This window comes from Sciurus vulgaris (genome assembly GCF_902686455.1).
Source record: "Sciurus vulgaris genome assembly, chromosome: 5".
NCBI classification, from domain to species: domain Eukaryota; kingdom Metazoa; phylum Chordata; class Mammalia; order Rodentia; family Sciuridae; genus Sciurus; species Sciurus vulgaris.
In genome coordinates this window covers 114,323,591-114,340,627 of record NC_136465.1, presented here as the reverse complement: position 1 = coordinate 114,340,627, position 17,037 = coordinate 114,323,591, and the positions used below count along the sequence as shown (strand labels likewise).

Below are 17,037 nucleotides of genomic sequence, written 5' to 3'. Positions count from 1 at the left end.
AAAGAAGTCCCCAGCCTGCCGGGAAAGGCCTGCCCGGATCTGCGCGGGGGAGGGAGGCGGCCGCTGGCCAGACCCGCGGCCAGCAGAGGGCGACGTGGCAGGCGCGCGATCGCAGACACTCCCAGTCGCATGATTTGAGTACCGCTGGGAGTCTAGCAGGGGTTTTCAGAAGCTGTGACTTGCCCACGAGCAGTGCGGAGGGTGAACCCTGGGGTTCCCTCCTTCCTGGTCCCCACAAGCTCCCTCTGTATCTGTGTGAAGGGACCACTACAGACGCATTGACCTGGGAAGACTCCACAGGAGCTCAACGTTCAATCATGGTTTATTGAGGGCCTACTATGTGGCTGGGCACGAGCTAAATGCTCCCCTAAACAGTATCTCCAGGTAAAAAAAAGTATGATTTCCACTCTGCAATACCTCCTCCACTCAGAAGCATTTGTAGACCACTCTCCAGTGTGACCCCTTCCTTCCACCCTCCCCTGTCACTCCAGCTCCTCTCTCAGACCTTCTCCATATAGGGTTTTCCCAGGCTTTAGGGAGCTCCTGTCTTGGGTTTCTGGTTGTGGAGTTTCAGGAAGAGTTTAACCCCAAATTTAGTAGACATAAAATCTTCCAAATGGGAGCCTTGATCCTGAACTGGGTGGATTCCAGTGACCAGAGAACCTGCAAACTCTGCCCTAGTATTCCAGGAACCGGCTGCTTAATGTTTTCACCCAGTTTCATTTCCTGGTTCTTCTCCCTGCCTTGCACAATGCTGGGAGATCTGCCTGGGAAACCTCTGCAGTGGGGTGGAGGAAGACACCCCAGCAGTCCTTCTAGGAGGTTGGGGAGAGCATGAGCCCTCCTTCTCTGTCCCCAAGGGCTGAGGACTGCTAGGCCAGGTCTTCTCAAGCTGAGGGCTGCCCTGTCCTTAGCCTGAGATCCCACATACAATACTCCCTGAAGTTCAGCCTCCAACATATCTCCCTCCACACCATCTACCCACCCAGGCTCCAGGATCATCTGCTCAGTACATGGACATACACCTTGACGTTTCCAAATGCTGAACTTTTTTGTGTGTTTCTCTACTGTCACCAAGACCCACAAAAACTCTCTGGGTCAAGAATAAGGAACCGGGCCAGTATAGAGCAGGACCTGGGTACTGGAGGCTTCTTGGCTGGAGCCATATTTCTTTTGCATCTTGCAGGTCACATAGGAAGCTGTCCCTTAGCCTTGAGGCAGAGAAGGTCAAGCCATAAAGTGGATGGGAGGCTTGCTTCAGCCAGAAGGCTCAGGGCTGTCTGAACTCAAGGATGGTCACCAGCATGGCCTAAGGCAAGAACTGGAGCTTGCAGAATTAGGCCCTTCAGATCCTCCTAGCCTCTGATACAAGCATTTCACATTCCCATCTTGAGGCAGATTGCCAGCGGCCAGAGCATAGGAGCAGGAGAGCTTGATGAGCTTAGCTCTCACACAGGGTGACATTCAAAGAAAACTGGAGCTGAAGAAGGACATCAGGACCAAATCTTCCAGTACACTGATGAAGAAACAAAGGTCCTAAGACTAAAGGCCCAGCCTGGTGGCATGGAGCAAGTACCTAGGACCCAACTCAATTCTCCTGACTCCCACTCAAACCTTCCTTCCTATCCGCTGCCACACTTAACCCAACGTCCTCTCAATTATTCTGAAGGTCCTGGGCCTTACTGCCTGACCTGACATCTCTCCACTGCCATATGGTCCTGTCATACCTCATCAGGACCCCTTGAATTTTAATGCCCTAACAAGTCAGCTAGAATAGCCAGGGGACAGGGAGCAGCAGGATCAGCCCAGCTCCTCCTGACAGCTGGCATTCAGCTAGCAGGGACCTTGCATCCAAGGTGTTGTGGTTCTGAGATATAAACACATGGAGGGCAACTGAGGAACCTGGGTATCTGGAACTTGTGTCAGAGGCTGAGGTCTGACAGGATAGAACATCTGCTGAAAGCTGGACAGGGCCCTGTGCCACCCTGGCAGCTCTGGTGGGGCAGTGAGGTTGACCAAGGGCAGGGGAAGTGTATGACCAGGCTCTGGGCCCAGGACTGGGATTCCCTGGCATGGCTATACTGTTTTACATCCCGCCCTGGAAGTGGTAGGGGGTGTACCCTGCTGGCGTGGGGTCGGGAGAGAAAGCCAGGCGTCAGGGAGCCGGCCACTTTGAGCAGGCCAGACGGCGCGGGATCAGATTTCAGCCCAGCTGTATTTTTGACTGGATGGGCTTGGGGCCAAGTTCGGCAGGCACAGCTGCCCCACAGGGGGGCACCTCTCCCCAGCGCACACGCACCACCGCAGACACACACACACACACACACACAACCCAGCTGGGCCACAATCCCCTGCCACCCCATACTGCAAGCAGAGTGAGTCCAGCGTCCCTGGGCTAGTGAATCACTTTGGGCTTCTCTGGATCATGGCTGAGTTTCTGTAGTGTCTTCTTGATGCGCAGCGCAGTGAGGCGGGCGGAGGGGGTGGGGTACCAGCACTCCCGCATCATCTGAGCCAGGCCTGAGAGGACCTGGAGGTCAGAAGAGAGGTAGAGGAGAGGAAGCAGGGACCGACAGGGAAGATGGAAAGGAGGCCGTGAGGCAGATGGCTCAGAAGTGGGAGATAGCAGGAGAGAAGGGACAGAAAGAGAGAGATGGGAGTGGTGGGCAGGAGGGCAAGAGAAAGGTGAGTGGTGAGAGGGAGAAAGGAAGGGACCAAGCAAGGATGAGGGGAGGAAGATAATGGAAGAGAGAAGAGCGGAGTGAGGGGATGGAGGTAGGCAGCACAGAAAGAGAGAGAGCACGCATGTCTTTAGGAGCCCACAGTGTCAGTGGAGCACCTTACCCAGCCCACCTCCAGGACCCACGGGGAAGGGCAGCTCTGTAAGCCTGGGGGCTCCCACATCGTCCCCACTGCAGCCGGAGGCCCAGTGCACTGGCAGTGACTCCCAGCCCCTCCACCAACCACAGCTGGGCCCAGTGGACAGTGGAAGTACGGGAGGTGGGTACTGCCCCCAAAACGCCCAAGTCTAGGGAGGAACCCATCCCAGGAAGTTCGGTGGCCAGCCCCACCTCCTCTGGTTCCTGAGAGTGGGTATATGTGCAGGAATGCACCCATGTGACTTTTAATGGATATGTATGTTGTATAGGAATGTGTGTGTCTGTGTGTGCATATGTGCGTATACATGTGTACAGTTATTAATTCTTTCAGTAAATATTTATTAGGTCTTTATTACATGCCAGGCACTGGGATAAGTAATGGGGTGTAAGAGAGAGCAAAAGAGACATGCTCTTTGTCCTCTTGGGGCCAACAGTCTGGCATAGATGTACATGTGTGTGTTTGAGAGTGTGTGTTTAGGAGCATATATATGCCAATTTGTATTTATACACAGGTGTGTATAATTTTGTATGAGTACATAAAATGTTTTGAGGAAAAAAAAAAAAAAAAGACAAATGACAAAAACTCCACAGCAGAGATCCTCTAACTTTTCATAGGCAAGGTGAAGGGCTCTCAAAATCTTAGATTGACCAGAGGGCTCTAGGAGGATGGGGGTCCACAGGCCAGGGATATGGAGGGGAGTACCCAAGACACCCAGAGCCTACCCAAGAAGCAGAGGCCTCAAACGTAGTTCCTAAGCCCAGAAATCTCAGCTGTGAGCCCCCACCCCATGCCATCCCAGCCCCAGCAGAGTCCTCACCGGGTCTGCAGCCAGCCGGTTAGGGATGGTGGGGGTCTGCTGATCAACACACACCACCTTCTTCATGTCCTCAAAGCTGGGGTCATTGGGTACCACATCATAGAATGGTGGCCTGTAGTCCTCCACAATGCCTGGAGATTGAGGGGGGATTGGGTAATCATTTGAGACCCCAAAGAGGCCAAATAGAACCCAGAGGACAGCTTTGCCCAGGTTTTGTGCTAGGGGTCTGGAAACTGGTTGCCTGGTCATGTCACCCTGAGGGGGATACTATAATATAATAAATCTATTTATAACTAATATAATTACTGCCTTTCTTTTGCATGTCTCATGTGTCAAGCATTGTACTCTAAATACTTTATATGCATTATCCTGTTAGTCTTCATGACAGCCCTGTGAGGTGGGTACCATTAATGTCCCCGTGTTAGAGAAACTGATGCTCAGAATAGTTGAGCTCAAGTAATGGCATCTCACTGGATTCCTAGGCTAGAACTTTTTTTTTATTAATTCTTTTTTTTTAGTTGTAGATGGACACAATACCTTTATTTTATTTATTTATTTTTATGTGGTGCTGAGGATTGAACCCAGTGCCTCACACTTGCTAAGCAAGTGCTTTGCCCCTGAGCCCCAGCCCCAGGTCCCCTAGGCTAGATCTTATTCCAGTCATTCCTCTGCTGCCTTGCCTGGCCCTGACTAACTCTGATGCCCCATAATAACAATACCTAATGTTTACTGAGCACTTACTCTGCGCCAGCTACTGCCGTTAAGTGCTCTATCTTAAATCCTCACAGCAGCCCTAAGAGGTACATAATACTATGAGCTCCACCTTATAAGCCAAGAAATGAAGTCCAGAGAGTTAAAGAAACTTGTCTAAGATCAAGAGGTTGTAAGTGACAGAGTTAGGCCTGAAGCCCAAATATCTAACCCCAAAGCCCATGCTCCTGACCCCCATACTCCACTTAAAGGAGGACAGCTGGTTGATTGCTGGATGAGGATTGGAACAAGGACAAGAAGGGGCAGAAAACACCTTTCCTAAGGAAAAATTATTTTTACCCTGGTTCAAACAACATCTACTCTCCATCAGGAAAGGCACAGGCCTCCACTGACCCCCACAGTCAGCAGGGCCCCCTACCCTGCCTCAAATTATCCCAAGTGCACAATCCCTGGGAGCTTTCTGAAAACAGTGTCTATGAATTGCAGACACCCCATCCTGCTCCCAGGCCCCAGACTGGGGGCCATGGCCACACAGGCCACCACCTCAGTGGAGCCTTCATCAGCTGCTCTCCCCGTGGCGGGTTTCCAGGCCACCCCTGTGCCACTTGCCCCTAATCAGTGTTGCGCAGAGGCCTAAGCGTGTCTAATGAGCCTTTAATCAGTGCCGGGGCTGACACCAGATTACAGTGTTTATAATGCGCTGAGAATCTGTGTGGGGTGACAGAGCTTCCCCTCCGCCCCAGCAGCCCACAGGCTGCCTCCCTCCCAGCTCTTCCTTTCCTGCCTGCAGCCTGGTCCCGGAGGCCTTGGCTTTGTCCCAGTGCCCCCTTCTTTCAACTCCAGCTTCTTACAGCCTACTCTGGCAGCTCAAGCCCAGGAGTCTAAGCCCCTCGAGAGTCTCCCCAAGGGATACTCCCTGCTGTCAGTATGGTCTCTGAGGCAAATGAAGTCTGGCAAGGGGTTGGCTCCTGGTAGCTGCTCAGGAAATAAGAACATTCCTGCCCCAAGGAGGAGGGCTGTAGTCATGTCCTGAAGATAGTCCCCAACCTGTCAGGACTCCTGGCAGCCTGGGCAATGGGCAACCTCTAAAAGGCTGACCATGATCCTGCCAATCCAGACAACCTCTTGATCTCCATCTATCCCAGGGCTGAGAAGGCAGCACCAGAGAGCTGACCAAGGCAGGTGCCTCTACTAGCTCCCAGCTCCACTAATCAAGAGTCCCTTGGGGCAACCCACAGTAAAATGATGCCATTGTAAGTATAGGCACTATGACAGCCTGTATTTTTGTGGCTAAGGAAATCAAGAACCAGAGAGGTTTAAGTGTCACAATGATAAAGAACACTGGCTAAAGAATCAGATTGCCTGGTTTTAGATCCTGATGCTGTCTCTGGTAGGCTATATTTCTGTGCCTCAGTCTTCTCATCCATAAAGTGGGGATAATACTATGTCAGGCACTTATCCTATTACAACTATAATAGCCACTAATGTTTAGCTTTAAAGATTGTTCTCAATACTTCCCTTGGATTAGCTCAACAGTTAGGAAGCTATTTTTATTCTTACTTCATAAATGAGGAAATTGAGGCACAGAGAAGTTAAGTAACCAGTTCAGAATCATGGCAAAATCTGGGAAAAAGCCTGGTCAATTTGATTCCAAGCCTGTGCCTTAACCACTAAGCAATACCACCTCCCTGCCAATGCAGGAAATTTAAATAAGCTGATACATGCAGAGTATATGGCACATTTTTAAGCTGAATAAACATTAGCTGCTCTTAATATTTCTGTTGTTATCACTAGCCCAAGATTTCATAGCCAGATTCACAGACTCAGAATGAAACTTAAAAGGTCCCTCAGCTGAACCATTGGTGAGTATCAATGAAGGGATGTCAGGTCTAGCCAAAAGCCCCTCAGGTCATGGGCACCAGCCATGGCAGCAAGCCCCCATCTCCACCAGTCTTCTTCCACCCTATACATAGTGGGCCCTCACCCACCATTGACAATGGTTCGACGAGCAATCTCCCACAGCACCAGGCCAAAGGCCCAGATGTCAGTCCACTTGTAGGACTCGAAGCAGTCAGTGCGGATCTGCTCATCCAGCACCTCCGGTGCCATGTACCGCTTAGTGCCCACTCTCGGGTTATTGCCGATGTCCAGGTAGTCGCTGCCCTGGGAGTGCATCACAGCCAGGCCTGTGGGTGTGAAACCTGTTACTCCTGCCATTCATGCTGGCCAGCAGAGGCTGGCTTCCAGGCAGGTAGGGATGGAAAGAAACAGTGACACATAAAGAGGCAGGCAAAGGGAGACCTGCACAGAGATGGGCTGGAAGACAGAAGACAGTGGTTAGAAGGAAGTTTCCAGTTACCTTTACTCTTTTTTGTTTTGTTTTGTTTTTGTACTGGGGATTGCCAGGGGCATTTAACCACTGAACATATCCCCATTCCTTTTTTTGTATTTTATTTAGAGATTGTGTCTCACTGAGGTGCTTAGGGCCTTAATAAATCATGGAGGCTGGCTTTGAACTCCTGGTCCTTCCTCAGCCTCCTTAGCCGCTGAGATTGCACGCGTGCGCACCACGCTGAGCTACCCTTTACTTTCATAGCGCTCTCAAGGTTCCCAAAAACCTATCAAATGTGAATAGGCAAAGTAGGCTTTATTATGCCCATTTCACCTCAAGTTGGGTGCAGGGGACCAATGTAGCCAGGGAAACTAGGAAGATAATCCAGGTTCCTGGGTGCCCTGTCCCTTTTTTCCCAACTCCTGGAGCCAGGGTGGGTGGTGGAAGGGATCTGGGTTTGAAAAGAGTGTTAAGAGAACCCGTGGGGGCCTCGTGCAGCGGTGAAACGAGACACTTCTTCAAGTTGCAAAGTGCCAATCGCGGTCCACATCCACCAGAACAAGCAAAGCAAAGGCAGAGCGCGCGAACCCCGCCCTCCGGCGAAGGGCCCGCCCCCGCCCCGCCCCTGCTCTGGCGGCTCACCCAGGTCGGCAATGCAGCATTGCAAGTTGCTCTTGACCAGCACGTTGCGACTCTTGAGGTCGCGGTGGGCGATGGCGGGTTTACCCTGTGTGCCAAAGATCTCCACGTGCAGGTGCGCCAGACCGCAGGCCGCGGACACAGCTAACTTCAGGGCCAGCTGGGGCTCCAGCGTCTGCCTCTGCAGAAAGTCATAGAGGGAGCCGTGCTCGTGGTAGTGCGTGATGAGCCACAACTGCGTGCTCGAATTGCGGGAAGTCATGTCCGAGGCGATGAAGCCTGTGCGCAGAAGGGTCAGGGTGGCTCAGACAAGGGTCTGGGGAGGGAAGAGACTAAACTGGTCCAAGTCAGGGTGGGGCTGGGAGGCAGGAATGGGCTGGGCCAAACTGGGGCTGGGGCTGGGGTGGTACTTGATCAGACTTAGGTCATAGTCCTAAATTGGAGTCAGAGGTTGGGGCTGAAGGTGGGCCGGGAGTAGATCCGGGTTAGATTAATAAGGTCTGGAGGTTTGTGGGCTCCAGCCATAAGTGCAGGGGAATGAGAACCCCAAGCCTGGAACAGTGCCCATCCCCCTTGCCTAGGATGTTGTCGTGTCTGAGCAACACAGTGTTGTAGATTTCTGTCTCCCGAAACCAGGACTGTTCATCCCTTGAGGAGAAAATCTTGACCGCCACGCTCTCGCCATGCCACAAGCCTCGCCACACCTCACCATAGCGGCCCTTTCCTAATCCAGTGCCGGAGAGGAGGGGAAGAGTCACACACTGGGCACACAAAGTCTGGGAAAAGCCCCCCATTTTATGCTATACAAACCCCACCTGCAGAACCTCTGAGACCTAAACCCAAATGCAGGCTACCCTCAACCATGCTCTTGTTCTTGTTCCTGAAGAAGAACCTAGCCTTGGCCCATCTCCAGCCCACTCCCTGTCCAGCAGAATTTCCATTCTGACCCAGGCCTGGCCCTAACTGTGACTCCGAAGTCAAGAGCTCTCTCATCCCTCCAGGCTTATGGGAGCACTCAGTCCCCATCCCTGGGCTCACCCACTGCTCACCCACACACTCCACCAGGGTGACCTGTCGTGCCACGGTCCTCTGCACCAGAAAGGGGAGCCCAGAGCCACTGCCGGTAGTGCAGTCACTGTCCAGGAAGTCCTGAGGATACCAAGAAGCCACTGAGAGGCTGCTCCCACCAGCCATGGCCCCCTTCTCTATTGTCAACCTGCATCCTGCTGCTGTCATTGCATACTCCTTACTCACCCAGTTCCCTGCCTGCTCTAATCTCCAGGTGTTCCCTTCTAATTCTGTAGTTCCTGGCTATCCACCCTCCACCAGGGATCCCAGTTCCCCGAGGTCCATACCCCCAACATGCTATCTCCCTGCTCGGATGCCTTCAGGATGAGACTGGACTCGCCCAGGTCGCTGTGCAGGCCCCGCTGTTTCTCTTGCCTCTGCCGGATATGCCACAGGCCCAGAGCACCCAAGGCCACCAGGACCAGCAAGGCCAGCACAGGGCCCAGGATCAGAGGAAGCTGACCATTTGCTCCCGGCTGCTCTGGAGGAGTCTTGGTGGCTGTCAGAAAGGTATATTGAGTTCCAACTTCCATCAGACCAGCTCCCCACCCTTGGGTCAGGTCACTCTGCCAGTCAGATCCCAGTATCCTGCCCCTGACCCCATCCCCTTATGGGCCAGAGCATGAGAGAAAAGCAGGGCAGGGTGGGCAGGGTCTGAGAAGGAGGGGTTGCTGGGGCCACTGGACATACCCTCCAGCACCAAGGACACATTGTGGTTACAGAGGGGGCTGAAGCAGCAATAATGATTGACGAAGTCAGTGGGGCGTCCCCTGCAGAGCTCCTGGTGCAGGCTCCCACAGCCTCGATGTTCCTGGGGGTGCCTGCCCTGCTCCCGGACCAGCACTACTGTGCACCAGGCTCCCTGGCAGGTAGGCCCATTACAGTGTGGGTTCTCGCATGTGCAGGTCACCAGCGGGTCCCGAGAGGGCTTCACGGGGTCACCTGGGAGACATGCCAGAAGTTCAGCCACTCTGGGTACAGCTCTCCCGAGGTGAACTCAAAACCCATGCTGTCCCACTCCTCTCCCTTTTAATCCTCCAAACAAATCCCTTGAGGCCCTGGTTTCTTACTTCCATCCCTTGATCATCCCTCCCTCAGAGCAGCTGAGACTATGAGAAGCAGATTTCTGTCTGCCGCGTGATCTCCAAACCTCCTCTTCTAGTTCTAGACCTGGCCCAGGCTCCCAGCCCCAGCCCCAAAGGCTCTTCAGCCTCTTCCTGCCAATACCCCACCCTCCACCTTAGATGGAAGTCCCCACCCTGGAGTCTGACAGTTTTGTGTCAAGAGGACAGCAAGGAGCTTAGCCTAATCGAGCCTCTTATTCCCCTGACTCTAGTCAAGCCCATCTTCCTTCTCCCCAGTTCTTCAGATTCGGCCCCAGCAAGAGTTGAGCCGAGCAGAACCCAGATAGCCCTTTCCCCATCCAGGCTCCTGTTCCCAGCTTCTCCCCCCATACTCACCATGAATCAGGCCCAAGGCCATTAACAGTATTAGAAAGCCCCTTCTGAGGTGGCCCAAGTTCATGGTCCCTGGAAAGAGAAGGAGAGGAGGTAAGATCTGCAAAAAAATGTGACAGCTGCTGACTGTGACTCCCTCCTACCAGGAGGAAATCACTGGGAGGTTTTTTGGGGGTAGGCAGGGAGGCCACCTCCCCACTACGTCTGGCTTTGAGGCGGGGCCTGCAAGGGAAGTCCTGGTTCACTTCCCCATGGAAACCATCCTGTTCAGGGTTAAGGGTGGAAACCCATATTTAAGTGACCTGTGGTGAGCTCCAGGGAATCCCAGCTCTGCTCCTCTGCTGCTGAGCTCAGACCCGGAGGCAGGCTGGGAGGATGCAGAGGGCTCTGGGGTGGGGTAGATGGAGCATTTCTTTAGCAGCCCCCTTCTTCCCTATGCCTCTTGCCAACCCCTCCCAGCCTCCACCCCTGCCCACTCCTTTCCCAGTGCCACCCCCCCACCCCTGCTGTGGCTGCCTCAAACATAAACAGGCTCCTGTCTTCACTTCCTGCCATTCAGGGTCCCGCCAAGCCAGGAACAGGAATCAAGATTGTTTAGATTGAGGTCTGGATAGAACAAGCAGAGTCACGCACAACAGAGAATTAAGGGCATATTGTCATGGCAGGCTGGAGCAGTTGCAGGGTCTGGAGGAATCACCTGGGGCTGAGACATGCACGTGACACAATCCTGGAAGGACACCTTGGAAATCATGAAGTCCAACTCCTGACTTTAGAGAAGAAGGGACTGAGGCTCAGAAAGGGAAGGAGGCTTGTCCAGGGTCAGGCAGGACTCAGTGGCAGTAGCAGGAGTTCAACCCAGGTGTCCAGACTCCCAGTCCAGTGCTCCTTCCACTGTTTCCTGATCTAATAGTGGTAGCACACGTCTGAAACCTTGGGATTATAACCACCAGGCATAGCTTGGACAGTGTAGGGTCATGCCAGGCATAAAAGAACTTCTCTACCACCTTAGCAGAATAAAAGGTACCCTCTGAGAGCCATTCCCTAGCATACTTCTGGTTCCTTGTTGTCCTGGGAAAGGGTGGGGGAGGGCCAGTGATGAAGGGAGGGGAAGTGAAACACATTTAGACATTAAATGTTTGACCTTCCATGACTGGCTGAGGTTGGACTTTTCTAGAAGTTTGATGGAGAATGTTAAGGGTAGTAATTCTGATCTATGATAGTCCCCAACTCGGGTCCCAAGCCACCCCACTCTTCACTTCTCAAAGCTTAGAACCACAAGATATGGGCTGAGACTGTAAGCAAGGATTGTGGTCAGGCAGCGACAAGGACTTTCTAAATGGCAAAGAATGTTCAGGAATGTGTCTGGGGACTGGCTCTCTAACCAGGGCAGTTAACAAGAGGGAGGAAGAGTGCCCTTTGGCCTGACATGATGAGGCTATAGGGCTGGGCATATGGCCACCTAGGCTACAGAAGGTCCATTATCAAAGAATAATGCACTGAGGCTCTGAATGTGGGGTGGCTAGGGGTGGGGTGGGGGCTTCATGGGCCTCTCCGGCTGGTGGCAGCTCTGGCCTTCCTGCCTGGGCTTCCTCTGCCCCAGAGGCCCTGGCTGGGGAAGGAAACAGAGCCCTGGGCTGCTGCAGCTGTGTCCCCAGCCTCTGCCTGATCTGCCTTTTGTCCCGTTGGGCAGTCAGTGAGGACTCTGGCCAGCACTATGCAATGGGACCGGTGGCTGGATGAAGAGAGAGCCCCAGATGAGCTGAATCTGCCCACTAGGGTATGGGCAGGAAGCCATCCTTAGCAGCCTTTGCCCAGAAAGCTGCTGAGGAGAGGGTGAGGCAGGAAAGAAAAGGTGGCCAACAACAAACATGGCATCTGTCATCCTTCTAGGATCCACTACCTAAGCTTCCACTTGTTGGACCATCCCTAGCCCACCTACTCACTTCCCCTACTAGACATCCCTGCAGTGGGCTAGGGATGCATGTTCTCTGATTTCACTCCAACTCCAGATTCTCCCCACCCCCTCAGTACTGGGGATTGATCTCAGGGCCTCCCATGTGCTAGACAAGTGCAAGTGCTCTACCACTGAGCTACATCCCCAGCCCCTCCAGATTATGATTCAGTATATCTGAGACCAGCAAGAAACATGCATTTTTCAGAAGTTCTCAGGGAATTCTGATCAGTTTGTGTGGGTGCCATGTTTTGAGAAATGTGTCCAACAGGAAGCTAAGATTGGCTTCTAGGCTTTCATTTTGCCCTTCTGGGTGAGTGGATATGGCTCACAAAGGGAAAGGATTCTCCATCCCACCCAGGGACCTCCCCAACTCCTGGAACAGAAGGGACAGACAAGGCTAAACACAAAGCCAAGGACTTGGTGACACTATGGAGCAAGGGTGGGGATAGTGATTGCTCCAGCCATTGCTCTAGTCGTTGACCAGGCAGGGAAGGGCCGGCAGTATTTGCAGAACTCACCTCTGGTCTAATCCTGGGAATATGATGGAGTAAAATTGGGACTGCAGTTCCTGACCGAGCACTGCGTAAGGTTAAGTACAGGAGGGGTCCTGAGGTCTCACCAGGCTAAACTCAGACGGACACCCAACCCACACATGATTTGCCTTGAACCAGACTGTAGCACAGACTTTTGGGGGCTAGCAGTATCCTTTCACTTCTAAAGTAAAACCGCATGAAACATCTCCTACAGACAGAAGTTTCACTGTTTGTTGGCCCCAAATCACAAACCTTAAACTAAGTTGAAACATTAGTTAAAACTATGAAGTAATAATAGTTACCTCCCCTGAGTACTATGTGCCAACTACTGAACTTTAATGGTTTATCTCTTTTAATCTTTTTTAAAAATTTATTTTGTTGTAAACAAATGGGATACATCTTGTTTCTCTATTTGTACATGAAGTAGAGGCATACCATTTGTGTAATCATACATTTATATAGGGAAATGGTGTTTGAGTCATTCTATTATTTTTTCCTTCCCCCCTACCCCTCCCACCCCTCTCTTCCCTCTATACAGTCCTTCCTTCCTCCATTCTTACCTCCCTCCCACCCACCCCCCATTATGTATCATCATCTGCTTATCAGTGAGATCATTCATCCTTTGGTTTTTTGAGATTGGCGTATCTCACTTAGCATGATATTTTCCAGTTTCATCCATTTGCCTGCAAATGCCATAATTTTATTATTCTTTATAGCTGAGTAATATTCCATTGTATATATATACCACAGTTTCTTTATTCATTCATCGATTGAAGGACATCTAGTTGGTTCCACCGTCTGGCTATTGTGAATTGAGCAGCTATGAACATTGATGTGGCTGCATCACTGTAGTATGCTGATTTTAAGTTCTTTGGGTATAGGCCAAGGAGTGGGATAGCTGGGTCAAATGGTGGTTTCATTCCATCATTTAATCTTTACAATAATTCAACAGGCAAACTGGGGCTCAGGATGGTAAGTGAAATATGGTTGGTTTGGTTTTTGTACTGGGGACTGAGCCCAGGGATGCTCTATAACTGATCTACATTCCCCGTCCTTTTTTATTTTTTATTTTGGGGCAGGATCTCACTAAGTTGCCCAGGCTGGCCTCCAACTTGCAATCCTTCTGCCTCAGCCTCCCAGGTAGCTGGGATTACAGGTGTGCACCACCACACCCAGCTCCAACTATGTATTAGTTGTAGATAGACACAATACCTTTGTTTTATTTATTTATTTTTAATGTGGTGCTGAAGATTGAACCCAATGACTCACATGTGCTAGGTAAGCACTCCACCACTGAGCTACAATTCCAGCCTATCCAAATGTGTTTCGATAAATTTAAAAATTGCTGAGAATAAATCCTCATTTGGTCATTGTTATTCCTCCAACTGTTTGGAATTAGGTGAGTCCCTCGAAGGAGGAAAAGGATGTTATGGGACCCAGCTAACAAATTGCTCGCTATTGTCATCAACAGGTGCCCTACTCCAGTTTAATTGCAACTACAATGTTGCCACCCAGATCTCATCTGTGTGAAGTCAGTGTTTGAGTCTCAGGTGGGTAAGCCAGAGTAGAGGTGTGCCTGGAAGATGGCTGTTAATTTTTTTTTCTCCCCAGTGCACCTGAGGGACTGACAAAACCCACTGCCATCAGCAGGAAGGCTCAACGCAGCAGTGATGTTTGCAGAGCTGGCTGCCCAGCATGAAACACGACCATCTTGCCTCAGTCTCGCTCCATTAGGTCTAACCTGGACCACAGAGGACCAGACTGAGCTGTGCACATCAGGCTGCCCTTCCAATTCATTCACAGCATGTTATTAGCCCCTCACAGAAGTGTGATAGAGCAAAAACAAGCCTGGATTTTAGTCTCCAGCAGAGTGTAGAGGCAGCACACCTCCTCTTACCTGAGGGGGATACGGTCCAAAACCCTCAGTGGATACCTGGAACCACGGATAGTACCAAATCCTACATATACCATGTTTTTTCATATACATGCATACCCATGATAAAGTTTAATTTACAAATTAGGCACACAAAGAGATTAACATCAACAATAAAATAGAACAATTATAACAACATACTGTAATAAAAATCTACTTTTACCTTTTCGTTTGAAGGAAGCGCTTAACAGCTCCATTTGGAATATCCATACTGTCAGAATGATCCTGCACTTTGGGGTGGTTACTAAGTAAAATAAGGGTTACTTGAACACAGCACTGCAAAGCCTCCTCAGCCAACCTGACAACTAAGACGGCTCCTAAGTGGCTAACAGGCGGCCAGTCTATACAGCATGATGTCCCAGGGAGGAAGGATTGGGATGATGCAAGATTCCACCATACTTCTCAGAACAGTGTACCATTTAAAATTTATGAATTAGTTCTGGAAGTTTCCATTTAATATTTTAACACCACGGTTGACTGCGAGTAACTGAAACCTCAGCAAAGCAAAACTACAGATAAGGCGGTCTGACCTAGAGTTTAGGGTGGGGGCTCTGGATCATGTGGACCTCGGTTCAGATCACACCTCTGAGGGCTGGGGAGATAGCTCAGTCGGTAGAGTGCTTGCCTTGTGAGCACAAGGCCCTGGGTTCCATCCCCAGCACCGCAAAACAACAACAACAACATCAAAAAACAGATCACACCTCTGTCACTTAGAGCTGTAAGATTAGAGCGAGTCATTTAGCCTTTCTGGGCTTAGGCCTCTCCTCATGAGTGTATACAGTATGATATCCCTAGTAATAGTGTTTATTTCATAGATGTAACTAGTAAAGTTATTCAGCAGATTACTAACAGTACGCACTTAATCAATGCTACCAATACCCCAATCCTGCTATTTAAACCATTCAAGGTGCAATGGACAAGTTGTTCAAGTCTGAACCTGTTTAAGCTAGGCATAAATTAATCCCTTTTCTGTTGGATTGTGAACAGGATTAAATGAGACAAACTATATCTACAGGTGTATATAATAAGTACTCAATAAATGATAGCTACTTTTAACAGCACAACGACATGGGAGAACAGGTGAGAGGACTGGTACTGGACAAATGGAACAGTGAGGAATCAGAGAGGACAGAAACTTAACTAAGCCAGCTGTCTATAAATAGGGGATGAGAGCTACTGCCCATTATGGACCCTTCTTGGAGAGGAAAAGAAGGAGCAGGTAGCCAACCCAGAGACCTCAAGAGGTTTTAGTGTCCAGGCAGACTGAAAACCTAGACCCTGAAGGAAGAAGGCCATGGTATGGGAATTATGCCACCATCCAGGGTTGGGGGTAAGGCTTGTGGGAAGGAGTTAAGAGTGTCAGATACCTTAAACAAGAGCTTCAAAGGCTGGTCCGGGGAAGGTGGCTTCAAGGAGAGGCTCAATAGCAATGAAAATGGACACACTCTCGGGTCAACCCAGCGGCCTGGAGGGACGTGTGAGAGTAGCAGGGCAAGAACGTTTCTGCCCACTTCATGGATGAGGATAGAAGAAGAGAGAAGTTAAGTGACAGCCACCAGGTCACCTAGCAGGAGCGATTCCTGGGTCCCAGTCCACTCTCAGGTGCGGTAATAGGCAGATGTATGCAGACAGCGCATCCTGATCTCGGACTGACCCTGCTGCGACTTCTCTGAGAGGTCTTTGAGATCCACCCAAAGAAAGGGCTTACTGGGGCGGGGGTCAAGCCGCCGCCTCGCGTGCTGGCCACCGCCCTGGACTCACCTTTGGGCCCGCGGGCGGAAGCAAGAGTGAGCGAGCGGGGGGCCGCCTCCTCTCTCTGGTGTCGGCCGCGGACACACGACGAGCGCTGGACTGGGGACCCGGGCCCGGGGTCCGGGCGCGGCCCGGGACGTGCTGGGGCCGGGGAGGGGCTCGCTCTGCGCGGCTGGCGCGGCGGCCTCCCGGGACTGGAAAGGGGGCTGGAGCAAAAATGTTTCTTATTCCAGCGTCTTCCTGCCTGGCCCGGCTCCACCACTCCCTCCTAATAAACCGTTTCCTATTGCCCAGCTCGCCGACTGGCCGCCCGCTCGACCCCGGCGGAGCCGCGGGACCAGCCGCTCCCCCCGCGCAGCTCCCAGACCCCCGGCGCGGCCGCCGTCCCGGTCGCCCCCAGCTCCGGGTCACCGGCCAGCGCCCCCGCCCAGCCTCCCACATCCGCCTCCCCGAGGGGGCGGGCCTTGGACTTGCGCCGTGGGGGTCCCGTGGGGTCCCGGCCCAGAGCCGTGGGGGCCCGAGCTGAGGCGGGAGGCACCGTGTGACGGCTGGGGTGGGCGGGGGCGCTCGCAGCCGCTGAGGGAGCAGCCTGGAACCCCGGCGTCCATAAGCGGGGCATCGAAGGAAGGACAGGAGCAGGGGTGGCGCGGGAGGGAGGTTACCTGTCCTTACCCGGCTTCAGCCCGCGTTCTCGGTCTAGGAGTGTCGGAGGAGCGAGGGCAGTTTGCGGCCCGCAGGGTCCGAATAAATTTTGGCCCCGCCCTCTGGGACTCCTCACTGGGCCCAAATCTTTTTGCCTCCTCCCTCCAGCCCCTTCACATACACCCTGTCCCCTCCCCTCTTCCGCCGCCTCCCCAGTCTGCGCTCAACACAGGGGTAAAGCGACCCAAATAGGGCAGCTCTGGGTCTCTGATGAGGGTGGGCTGAGCTTCTCCGTCTGCAGCATTGCGGTGACAAGGAC

General features: G+C 52.1%; 1 protein-coding gene across 3 annotated transcripts; it reads right to left on the bottom strand.

Moving 5' to 3' along the window:
* Positions 1-304: 304 nt before the first annotated feature.
* Positions 305-16,817, bottom strand: ACVRL1 (activin A receptor like type 1). 3 transcript variants are annotated; one of them, XM_079143042.1, is made up of 11 exons: positions 16,551-16,699; positions 16,086-16,282; positions 9,908-9,976; positions 9,138-9,389; positions 8,735-8,946; positions 8,429-8,528; positions 7,957-8,103; positions 7,383-7,658; positions 6,397-6,594; positions 3,698-3,828; positions 305-2,530 (listed from the first exon to the last, which is right to left on the bottom strand). In XM_079143042.1, exons 1-11 carry the CDS (start codon positions 16,682-16,684, stop codon positions 2,396-2,398), a joined length of 1,851 nt encoding a protein of 616 aa, XP_078999168.1. In that variant the 5' UTR covers positions 16,685-16,699; the 3' UTR covers positions 305-2,395. The 3 variants fall into 3 exon arrangements, with proteins under 3 accessions (XP_078999168.1, XP_078999169.1, XP_078999170.1); XM_079143043.1 differs by lacking the exons at positions 16,086-16,282; positions 16,551-16,699 and adding an exon at positions 16,749-16,817; XM_079143044.1 differs by lacking the exons at positions 16,086-16,282; positions 16,551-16,699 and adding an exon at positions 16,739-16,756.
* Positions 16,818-17,037: the final 220 nt, after the last annotated feature.

Bases quoted from the DNA above. Each gene is read 5' to 3' on its own strand.
- ACVRL1 (XM_079143042.1), bottom strand. From the start codon at position 16,684: ATGGACGCCGGGGTTCCAGGCTGCTCCCTCAGCGGCTGCGAGCGCCCC. The intron at 16,283-16,550 runs GCAAGTCCAAGG...TTTTTGCTCCAG, and splicing joins CCCCACGGGACCCCCACGGC to CCCCCTTTCCAGTCCCGGGA. The intron at 9,390-9,907 runs GTGAGTATGGGG...CATGTCTCCCAG, and splicing joins GGCCTTGGGCCTGATTCATG to GTGACCCCGTGAAGCCCTCT.